Below are 12,540 nucleotides of genomic sequence, written 5' to 3'. Positions count from 1 at the left end.
AAGCAATAATGAAATGCTTAGAAAAAAACACTTGTAATAAACACATTTCTTTCACTAAGGGGCTTGTAGAATATCACATTAATATGAAATATATTTGCTGTTATTATAATAATATATAAATATCTACATCAAGTATAAAATGAAAGGATGGCTAAATATATACAACACCTTAACAAAATAGCCCAGAATAGATGGCAGTATGTATAAAATATAGCAGAAAATAGAATATCCAAGTGGAATGCTGCAACTAGATTTTATCTTACGTTTTTTAAATTTGTGCTATAACACTTAGATCATATGGCTTGGCAGACTGGAGAAAATACAGAATTTGAAATCACTACTAACGGCACGAACACACAAAATATAGCAGTAGTTCTCCCCTGCCTTTCCCCTTTTTTTCAATTTCTCAGTGTAATCGTCTTCCATCCATGTATTAAGTAGATTTTATTAAGCTCAATCAAAGCTTGGCATTGGCATCTGCAAGCAGCTGCACAAAACGCCACTGTAAAAATGAACATTGAACAACATGAATAGGATAGGCTGGTGCAGATGTCACCAAAAGTATGGCAGATATTTACTTGAATTGGCAGGGTTTTTTAAAATTTCCCTTGTTATTGTATACACACATTGGGTAGTTATGTATCTGAATGTGATTACCTTGACTCTATCAAGCTAACTAGTGTTAGGACTTGTTCGTTAGCAATCATCCTAATTAATACTTGTGGGTTACAGGCTTATGCAACTGGAAAAACAATATATTTTACAGCAAGTAATAAAATATTAATTATATAATACTTTGAGAAACTTTTTAAGTTTGTAGAGCTAGAGGCAAAAAATGAAATCCGCATGCCAAAAGTACTGGCAAAAATGGGGTAACTTATTTCATAAATGAAGAAAAAAATCTTTAAAGAGTTAAACCAAAAGTTCAAATGTACTGGAATGAGTGAGAAAATGAAAGACAATTAGGCAGAACTGGAGTGGTTAGAAAAATATAATCATTGTAGAGTAATAATAATATGCCATTGATTGGGAACAGTGCCACAATGTAATTTGCTATGTTTTGCATAGCAGATACAAATTGGTTTAGCATGTACAGTGATCCCTCGAGTTTCGCGATCTCGATCTTCGCGAAACGCTATATCGCGATTTTTAAAAAAATATTAATTAAAAAAAATCACTTCCGCGTTTGGCTTCGGGAGTCAGCTGGGAAGCGGCGCGGCTGTTTTAAAAGGTCGCAGCTGGCCTGGGGGGCTTCCCAGCACCCCCCCGAACCCCCAACCTGGGTCTTCCCGGCTGCCCACGCAAAGGGGAAACCCTGGCTCCTCGCTGATGCCCGCCGCTCGCCCGCCCGCCAGCAAGAGGGGAAAGACCCAGGGAAGGTTCCTTCGGCCGCCCAGCAGCTGATCTGCTCGGTAGCGCAGCAGCAGTGAGGAGCCGAATCGAGGTTTCCCCTTTGCGTGGGCGGCGGGGAACGCAAACTCCACCATCTACGCATGCGCGGCCATAGAAAAACAAGGGCGCGCATGCGCAGATGGTGTTTTTACTTCCGCAACCCTACATCGCGAAAAATCTTATCGCGAGGAGTCTTGGAACGGAACCCTCGCGATAATAGAGGGATCACTGTATATGAAACTAGTCATCTGATTCAATTTCCCATCCAAAACCGTGTCATCCAGTATTGTAAATGAAACTTACACATTAATTTCAATAGAGATTTCTTTTTTTTTAAAGTGAGATTATCTTTGATCAGACTAACCACATTTTTCAGTATAAAAACAAAAACAAATGAAAATTGAGCATACTAAGTAAATACAGAATGTGAATCTAGGGTGTTTTCAGCTCCATGTATCACTGTTTAAGCAATTATTTCCCAAAGGTAAACATTTTCCATTTAAAGTGCCTATTCTGCTTTGAACATTGCCTTGAGCGTGTCTTATAAAGCAAACTGAAAAATTGGTGCATTAAAAATGAATGTATAAATTCTCAAGGAGATAACTCAAGATACAAAAAACTATGACATATATATATATATTGTACGTTACAATAATAAAATTAGCATAAAAGCTGGTCAAGCTGCTGATAAAATTTTACTATTGCTTTCACATTTTCAATCAATAAAACATCGAAAATATATCTCATCTGCACATTAGTTAAAATATACTATTAAAAGATGTTCCTTGTAAATAAATTAAGTAATCAAAATAATTTCATTTTCTTGGGAAAACACTATAAAAGAATGTGTAAATTATTCAGTTGAAAGGTACGTTTAAACTGAAACTTTCATTTGTAAAATTCTTCTTTCAAGGCTTTATATACTGCTTTTTCAATTAATCAAAATTTGATTTTGTCTTCACCTCCAGAAGCATCAAATTGCTATCTTTGGTTTAATTTCGGTAAGGGGATGCTTTGAAAGAATCTTTAATCCTTATCATGTCCGTAGCACAGATATGACCAAAAACCCTCTTATACCATTCTGTAGTCCGGCCCCTGGTAAAAAAAAAATAAACACAATATTAGGAATTAAGTAATAAGCATTCTTTTTTTCCTTCTTTTTGGGTAGAAGGGAGGGTGTCATTTCACATCACTCTTATTTCTGTAATAAAAATAGATAGGCTATATAATAAATAATGAACTGTCAAGGAAACCATACCACCACAGTGGTAGATTATGGTATATAAATGGGGAGCGTACCTCTCTCTCACTGATAACTTTATGAAATTGGATAATGAAATAACCTCAAACAAACAACTAAGTTCAGAGAACATAGGTAAAGTTTTAGTTTCAAGGAAAAGAATAAAAGAAATACCTGGTATCTATTTGACAAACATATGTTACTTTGGATTTCTGGGAACCAGCAACAACTTCTATAAGGTACTGGTAAAGTATGACGTGAGCCAAAATCCCATTCACAGTAGCACCTTTGTTATCTGTTGAGGTAGCTGCTAGAACACATGTGCCACTTCGAGGATCAGTCCGCCAAGTTCTGGAAATAGCAAAATGAAAAAAAAACCAGATTTGATTTCCCGTTATATTTAAGAGCTGAAGTCATATTACACTAGACAAATAACCTTTTTATGACACTTCTTTTATATCAAATTCCTAATTTTAGTTATAATAAACAATTATATTTCCCAATATATGTAGGATGTGTGTCAAATATAGGCAAAATCCAATCCATACTGCAGCCTCAATACATCATGATCAAAGCACACAATACAATTGAGTTTGAAACTCCTGCACTAAACTGGCAACTCTTGCAATATTTCAGTTGAATCAGACAACCCATTGAGATTGTATCATTTTTATTTAAAATACTGAGATTTTGAGTATTCAACTACAGCTCAATATGGAAAAAGGATGTTTACCCTATGGATAGAACAATTTGCTTGCCAAAGGACTTGCAGAATTTGTACTGGATAACAAACCATTAAAACTTTACATTGACAAAGTTTAGAATGCAATCACCTGTCACTTAATTCTATCTCCCCACCCCATCACAGATTTCTTAGCTGATCAGTTGATATCATAAATATCATTGAAAATTATTAATTTTTAAATCCTTTCCCCCCATAATTAATATTTTACTAATTTGTTATTTACAAAACCTACTCTACACTCTTAATTTGAAGCAAAAATTAGTGCAGTAGAGTAATTTAAATCACTTGTGATGTTTACACCCATTGGAAGTAATTGGTTTTTTCCTTAGTGCAATATGCAAGCAAACCACTTGTGCTTTGTTAATCAATGAACCTAACAAAATAGTAGGATGAGGAGATTCAAAGGATGAGATAGGATGGAATGGGATAGTTTTAAGGAACCTTGGAGGTCTTCTAGTCCAAACCCCTGCTTAGGTAGAAAATTATATACCATTTCAGAGAAATGGTTGTCCAATCTCATCTTTAAAACTTCCAGTGTTGGAGCATTCACAAATTATAGAGGCAAGTCATTCCACTGATCGTTCTAAATGTCAAGAAATCTCTTAAGTTCTAGGCTGCTTCTCTCCTTGATTAGTTTCCATCCATTGTTTCTTGTCCATTCTTGTCCCTCAGGTGCTTTGGAGAATAACTTGACTCTCTCTTCTTTGTGGCAGCCCAAGATATCAGAACACTGCAATAATGTCACCTGAGTCCTTTTCATTAAAGTAGGCCTACCCAATTCCAGCAACCATTTTTTATATGCTTTATCCAGTATTGTGTTCCTGCAGGTATGGCTAATTGTGCACAGCTTTGTGGCTCTGGTGCGTGAGTGCGGGTTGAAGCGCAATTTTGCTTCCTGCACCTGTGCAGATAGCAAAAGCTTACACGGAAATGCATGTGCGTGTGTATTTTGGCAACGTTTTTTGCTCTGCATGCATCTAACCAAAAGCCTCACCAAAACATGCACACACATGCATTCTCATGCAAGATTTTGCTATCTGCACAGGTGCAGGAATCAAAATTGCACTTGAACCTGCGCTCACGCAGCAGAGCCGCAGAGCTCCGTGCAATTAGTCGTACCAGCAGCAACCCACAACTGGTTTTAGCTTCCAGTCCCCAAATCATCTTTGTTGCTTTTCTCTATACCCTTTCTAGAATCTCAACATGTTTTTTACATTGTGGTGATCAAAACTGGATGCAGTATTCCAAGTGTAGCCAAGGCATTATAAAGTGGTATTAACACTTCATGTGATGCTGATTCTATCCCTATGTTAATACAGTTAATCTTTTAGGATTTTTTCCCCCTGAGAAAATGTATGACAAATAATACTATAAAAATCATCGCTTGACAAAATTGATGTCAAAATAATGGAAATTTATTAGAGTTTCTAACCTTAGGACCACATATTCTCTTGAAGGAAGTGGAGACATATTTGCTGCTGTGTACTGATAAATATCTGTTTCATCATCTAAAATCTCCAGGATGTTTGTTTGTTGAAGATTTGGATCCCACAAATGTTGCTCCATCAATATCCGGTGTAGAATAACTTTAGGAACAGCATCAATTTCAACGGAGTTTTTCCATAAACGGATGTGGTAGTTATCATCCACCTTAGAATGTAGTCAATATATTAAACAATGTGGCACACTTCTATCCTTCAATGCTTCAACAAATTAGGAGTATAATTGACTCAATATAAAGACAATTAAAGCAATTTGGGGACAGAATGGATACTCCTGTAACAAATGTTCCTTTAGGACAAACACAATCTTATGTGCATCGCTTAAACATAAACCTGACTGTATGTAGTCTTAGTCTCAGGTAAGGATTTAGAAAAGATTTTAGACAAAAACTATACTAAAGAAGAATAGGCCAATGGCATTTTTATCAGTAAATGTTACATTATGTATTCTAAGAAACAGTTAAGAGACATTTTAAGCATTTAATTTGGTTTGGCACAATGCACAATGATTAAAACACAAAAAACACTATTTTCACTCACATTTCGGAGTTGAGACACTAAGAAACAGTATTAATACCATTTTCAAACTGTGTCTTGAAATATCAGTAGTATTTTAGGCTGGCTCAGTGCAATTTCTGTTCATTTTTATAGTTCTATAGAATTGAAGTTTATACTGCTAAATTCAGGAGGATTCCATGCTTAAAAATGCCTTAAGGCGTAATTGCTAAATTACCTTCTTATATGCAGAGTCTACTCCTTCTAAGACGGAGCAAGTGACCCAGTTCTTGAATTTTTCTTTGGAATCTCTGAGTAGATCCTGCATGAAGTGTTCCAGAGATGTCACTATGTTAGAATATTTCATTAAAATGGGTTGATGTGGAGCTACTTCAACTGAATCTGCTTGGTTGTGCTCATTTTCATACTCCTGATCAAAGCAATAGTTGGGTACCTAAAAAAGAGGACACATATTTACATTGGCTTGAAAGAAAAAGTAGCATTACTTTCAATAAATAGTACATTATAGCTTTATGTGCATGAAGAAAATACACCCCCAAATCAGAATGGGAATCTGTATACATTCAGCACATGTAGGAATGACTATGGTACTCTTAACTGGCTAGGAAATTCTGGAGGTTGAAATCTACACATCTTTAAACTGGTAAAGTTGAGAAATACACTTCTAGAGACATGGGTTTAAAGAACTGAAGAAAAGAATAGTATAACGTGCAAATTAGGGCTTAATGTACAAAGGCAACTTTCATACCCTTGGAGTTTTGTTCCTATCCCTGGGAAATTCATTGCCAGTTTTCGGTACAAAAGGAAAAGGGGGAAAAAAGATAATGCTAAATATCTGAACTCTGAAGTTCACTTTTCTGGTTCTGCACTTTGCACAAATTAGACTCTGTAAGTCTCTTGATTTCTGATCTTTGACACTTCCTATCCAGCCCCCCCCCCACTTTCTCATACATATTTGCATTCTACCATCTGAGGAAATAGAAGGAATAAGTAAAGTTTATAAACTGCAGAAAGCCAAATGAGTTACAAATAATAGAAGACTCTGAGCTGAGTATATGTGATTTCTTATAAAAGCCCAGCTCATTTACAGATAACATTTCCTATCTTAAAATGGATAATAGATTTTTTTTGAACAGCAGACTATTGCTTATTTATTTATTTATTAAATTTATTTGCTGCACATCCTGTATCAAAACAACTCTTATATTTGTATAAAGAAGCATTTTGGAACCAGGCAATATCACTGCAAATGCTGACATGCAAAACATGCTTTACTTTTAACCAGGTTGGCTTCCCAGCAGACGATTAAACTTTCATTGCAAAATGATATTGTAAATATAGCAGAAGAGACGCCAACAAATCTTTAAAAATGGGGCTGAATGAGAATAATTATAGCCATGCTATTCTTAAAGCAGAAACAGGAAAGTCACACTTCCCCCATAATGTTAAGAAAGTTTTAGATCAGTTTGGAAAATATCAGTTTTTCTATTACAAGCAACTAAAGATTGGTGAACAGATGACTCATGGCCCCAAATTATTTCTGATCCCATATTTAAAATAAACCAAGAAGGAATCAAGTAAAACACCCAAACAGGGCAAAACAAAATGAAGACAATTAGATATTTTAATTTAAAAACAAAGCTTTACATTTTGAATTGAATTCAAAACTGATAGAACATTCATTTCACTAAAATACACTAAAAAAATCTTTTTCTAAAAAAAAAACTATTTTAAATCTGTGGAATTAAAGATAACTACAGCTGAGGTAGTCCTCATCTTATGACCACAATTGTGACCAGATATGTGCTCATAACCTGTTATAGCAAGTCATGGCATCCATATGATCAGACCTGGTTTTACTACATTTTTGAGGTTGTCATTTAGTGAATCACTAAGATTGCCAAATAAATTCCAGGATCGTAAATGTGAATACATTCTGCTAAAATCTGCTAAAATGCTGGAAACTAACAAAAAAGACGCAAAGCATGGACATGTGGCCAAAGAATGCTGCAGCCAGTCATAAAATGAGCCAGTTGTAAACATTTCAAATACAGTCACTGACATTTTATAATAGCCAAAGTGGTTTATAGGCTACAAATCTGGGTTCCTTATATTTCAAATGGTCATTAAGCAACCAGTCATAAGTAGAGATCTACCTGTCTAAGGAAGTGCAAGCAAGTATAGTGATGAATACTTTGGATTGCATTATTCTTGCCAGTAATTTGAAAAAGGGATTAAAAAATAATCTTCCACTTTTCAGTTAGCAATGTATTCAGATTCTACTTCCTAAATTTTAGAGTAAAAAATGTTTAAAATAAATGTTCTTGAAAATGCACTACCTACCCCAAATAGTCTGTGGCACTGCATGATCATATGGGCCAGCCCATGCGTTGCAGCCAAGTTCTCATTCAAATCCCTCTGATCAGGTTTTCCTGTACTGAGCTTCCTTTGGCTAGATCTTGAAAAGCAAAATGGAACAATTTCATTGTTTTGATCACTGGCCAGGAGTTCTGGTTTAGAAAATACATTTGCTACTTTGGATAGAAGGGATAAATGGAAAAGAAAGTAGTTATACTGTATGTTGCATGTGGAAAATGTAAGATAAGACATTGGGCAGTTATAACCAGTAGATATAATTTCGCCATCTCTGAACTGATATTGACGCTTTATGTTTTGCAGGGGTGGTTCTCTTGGCTGGTTTCCTTGTATGGGAGGAAGAGGAGCAACTGGGCATAGATATGACTAGAGAGGTGTGAAGAGGTGGACAAGATGGGTCCCAACTCCTGGGAGAGCAGAGATAAGATGGCAGGGAGGATACAATGCATTGAACCAAATCTTAGGGTGGTATAATGCAGAAGGGGAAAAACACTAAGACATTGAAAAAAAGTAGACTGTAATATAAACAATTTCCTATGACTATTACAGTCTTGTTTCACCCATTCGTTTTGCATTTCTAGTTATATCAAATATCACTTTAAAAACTGCAAATGAGAATAAGATAAACCAATATATTATCCTGTTAATGTAATATCTCTTTTGTGGAGCATTCAGTGAGTTTATCCAAACAGGGCAAGTGTTAATTTTGTTTCAGTTAAACACACAAAGCAGCCACTGATTTGTCTGGTATCATTAATTTTTTTTAATAAAAGCTGGGCCAAAAATGCAGAGGAAAAGCCAATCCCATTATTCAAGAATTCTCAATGCTTTGCCAGACATTATTTTTCATATTTTGATTTTTAACATTTACTTGTGGCATCTGGCCAAAACCTTTATTGCAAAGAACCTCTACTAGCTCTATCTTGGACCATTTTTTTACCTTTAAAGATTAGGTAGGTGGTGGATAGATAGATATAGTAGATAGATAGATGGATAGATGATAGATTAGGTAGGTAGGAAGGAAGGAAGGAAGGAAGGAAGGAAGGAAGGAAGGAAGGGGATGACAAACAGACATAGATATTGTTAACCTCAATTCTGAAATCAGAGCTATTAGAGAGGGCTCTTTGATGTCCCTGCACTGATATCAGTAATAAAATACAAAAATTTAATTTAAATTTCAAGAAATTAATGCAGAAAATTTCCCATTTCTAAAAGAATGGCTTCCTTACCTAGTAAGATAAAGCCTACTTTTGTAGATAGAAAAAAAAATGAAGTATTAGTCTCCTCCACCACCATCTCTAAAACTTGCAAACCTCCATAGAACTACAAATTTCTTTGTCTAGAAATAAAAAAACGATGTGATATTTCCCCTCCATTTTTTTCTGACACATTTCTGGCCCTGGCCACATTTTCACTCTTTATGACTGACAGGGTTGTCATCATCTTCGTTTTCTTTCTCTCCCTGGGGAATGCTAAACATCACAAGACTTGTTTTATTGCCTGACGCACATCTGGGATTTGTACGCCTCTTAAAATGCATTCTTCAAATGTTTTACCTCTCTTCACCTCTGGCAGAAATTGAACTATTATTTATTTTTCCAGATCCCCATCCTGCAAAAATAAAACTAGTACTCAGATCTTAACCTACAACAAACATTCAAAGCCTATAAGCTGAAGAGTGTTTCATGTACAACTGCTAACTATAACATACAACAGTGGACAGATATTCAACACATGTACAATCCATGCCATTTTTAGTTCTCTATAAATTCTTTATACATTTATATTACACAGGCATATATATTTACAAAGATTTCTCACCCCATGTCTAAAACAAAAATAACTCTTCACTTCAATCAATCTTAGGAATTACAAACTGAGGCGTTTTCAAATGTCCAACATATTTTGGGAATTATCATATCATGTATTTTATATTACATTTTCCTCAATCTGATATACTACAGATTTATTGGGGGAGTACCAGGTTGCAGAAATCTGATATATTTCCTGCAAAACATAACTACAGTATTCTTGTATTTTTATATATTTTAAGGGCTTTAAAAGTTAGCTGCCACTTACTGTTTCTCAAGAAAAGTTGTATTGGTTAATTTTTTTCATTCCATTGGTGGGATTGCTTCCCACATTACTCTGGTTTCAAATGGTCTTGTGGGAACACTGAATTCTGTGGCTATTTGCTAACCCAATTGTGACTCTTCCAGGAGGTGGAGCAATATTGGCAAAAAAATTAGGTCTCACAGGACTTGTGTTCTTGTGTTATTAGAGCAGTGTGGGAGGAAGCCACACTAAAGTGACTGATGATGCAAGAAGCTCAAAACAATTATATACACTTAAAGTCTGCCTATTCCTCTATATTGCCTGACAATTTATAATCTTGTGTAGTTTCTCTCTATACTCATCATAAACCACAAGCTTATAGGTTGGCAAACTAAACTGTCTTCAACTTCAAACAAACAGAATCTGGAATATCTGGAAGGCAAAACATTATCTACGGTTTCAAAGGGTACTTTTCACAGAGGCAAGTTTCCATCAACCAGCTTTGTTCCTTGTGCATTATTTAAACATTAGATAGGATGATGTGGAATTAGAAGTGTTCTCAAGCATTCCTCGTGGAAAAATCAAGGGAGGAAGGTGGCTTATTTATTTTCTATTCTACCACACTCTATATTTATTTTAGTAAAAACTGCATTGCTACCCAACATATTATGATCAAGAATTATAATCAGAATTGCCCATAGAACAGAACATATCAGTTTCCACATTATCTTCCAGGGAAAATAGTGCTTTGTAAAATGAATTGGAAGGAGAAAAAATTGAGTAAAAATTAGTAAAAAGAAACTGGAAGCAAGAAATAAAATATCTAAGCTTACATCAACACCATTCATTATATTGTCTGAGTCTTTCTGTCCTTTCCCAAACAACGTTATTTTGGGGGGAATGTCATCCAACCCCAAAATCCAGGTTTTTTGCTCTTCTCTTTAATGTCAATGCAGTCACTCTTTCATAGATTTTTTTTATTCGAGCTTTATTTATTCTCTTTAAATGACCAAACAATCTCTCAAAAGACCTGCCAGGAAGCAAACTTTGGTTCATACCTGGAAGATGAAGAACTGTCTCTCCTCAAGGTGTTGAGGTGGAATAAAGATGGTGCCAGACACACAGCTATATTGGTTGGAGTCATCTGATTTTTTTCCACAAACGTCACAACATCTCTCAGGAAGAACAAGAGAATTTTCAGAGCTTCACGGTTTTCATCTGGGAGAAGAAGAATAGCAGCCTGGACAGCACAAAATTGCTGATCTTTTGGCAGGTCTAAAAAGAGGAAGAAAAAGAGGAATTAGGTATGTTATCTCTAAAAACATTTCTTAAACATGTATATATAATGTTTTCCCCAAAATAAGACATACCCTAATAATAAGCCCAATCGAGCTTTTGAGTACTGTACATGGCAATAAGGCCAAGCACTTATTTCAGGGTTCCAAAAAAAAAAAGAAAGAAAAAAGACAGGGTCTTATTTTGGGGGAAACAAAGTACAGTACAGTATAATCTTAAAAAGAACTTGCCACCCGGGTCTACATTCAAGTTATGTTGAACTGTGTTAAAATCTAAATTAAGGAATACAGAATATATCAAAGACTAATTATAATTAATTGAATTCGACCGTTAGAGGTGTTGATTTGGGACAGAGCAAGGATGTGGTTAAGGTGCTGAGGTGTCTCCCAGGGGCCACTGCCAGCAGGGACAGGAGGCGGATTACAAACATTGTTAAGACTGTGAGTAAAGGTAATAACGTTGATGTGGTGGTGCATCTTGGCACAAATGATTTGTCCCAGAGAAATGTTAATGTAGTAAAAAGAGATTTTCAATGTCTAAGTGTGGAGCTGGGTAAAATAACTGATTCAGTGACTTTCTCAGAGGTGTTACCGGTTTGTGGCCAAGAGGATAAAACAACGTGTATCAGAGAGTTTAATGTGTGGTTAAGGCAGTGGTGTAAAGCTGAAGGTTTTGGCTATGTAAGTCATGATGTCAGTAGGTGGTCTAATAGGGAGTTGTTTAAGAGGGATGGTTTGCATCCATCATACAGAGGTACCCAGGTGCTCAGTGAGGAATTCAGAACTTTTTTGGACAGGCATTTAAACTAGGTAAAGGGGACAGAGATGTAACTGATGTGGGTGATTTCTGTCCCCGACCAATGAGGATAAAGCAGTTTTTGGAAGCTTATGAAAAGGGAGCTGCAAATAATATAGATGTAGTTGTTGATGATAAGGGGCAAACTAATAACGAAAATAATGTTCTTCGGGTAATGTGCACAAATGCTCGAAGCTTGAGCAACAAGCTCTGTGAATTAATGGCCATAATATCTAGAGATAATTTGGACCTGGTTGCCATAACTGAGACATGGTTTAAGGATTCTAATGAATGGGAAATATCCATACCAGGATATACACTGTATAGGAAGGATAGAATAGAGAGAAGGGGAGGTGGAGTAGCCATTTATATTAAAGAAAGTCTAAAAACAACACTAATTCAAAATACGTGTCAAGATCTAGAGACTCTCTGGATTTGCATGCAAAATAAAGAAGGTTCTGTCATTAGAATTGGGGTGATCTATAGGCCTCCAGGGCAATCCGAGGAATATGACAACAAGATGGTGGATGAAATTACCCAAATGGCAGTAAAGGGAGATATTGTGGTTATGGGTGATTTCAACATGCCTGATGTTGACTGGAATATCCCCAGTGCCCTTACAT

General features: G+C 35.8%; 1 protein-coding gene across 2 annotated transcripts in view; it reads right to left on the bottom strand.

Annotated features, from left to right (window-relative positions):
* Positions 1-2,014: 2,014 nt before the first annotated feature.
* LOC139160966 (rho GTPase-activating protein 7-like) overlaps positions 2,015-12,540 on the bottom strand; it is a 93,681-nt gene continuing 83,155 nt past the window's right edge. For both annotated transcript variants that reach the window (XM_070739466.1, XM_070739467.1), the window contains exons 9-14: positions 10,885-11,101; positions 7,739-7,853; positions 5,613-5,828; positions 4,810-5,027; positions 2,807-2,983; positions 2,015-2,487 (exon numbers count right to left, since the gene is read on the bottom strand). In XM_070739466.1, the coding sequence (XP_070595567.1) occupies positions 2,385-2,487; positions 2,807-2,983; positions 4,810-5,027; positions 5,613-5,828; positions 7,739-7,853; positions 10,885-11,101 (1,046 nt within the window). In that variant the 3' untranslated portion in view covers positions 2,015-2,384. The remainder of the gene's footprint in view (positions 2,488-2,806; positions 2,984-4,809; positions 5,028-5,612; positions 5,829-7,738; positions 7,854-10,884; positions 11,102-12,540) is intronic.

This window comes from Erythrolamprus reginae, chromosome 2 (assembly GCF_031021105.1).
Source record: "Erythrolamprus reginae isolate rEryReg1 chromosome 2, rEryReg1.hap1, whole genome shotgun sequence".
Taxonomy (NCBI): Eukaryota; Metazoa; Chordata; class Lepidosauria; order Squamata; family Dipsadidae; genus Erythrolamprus; species Erythrolamprus reginae.
This window is presented reverse-complemented; position numbering and strand designations above follow the sequence as displayed.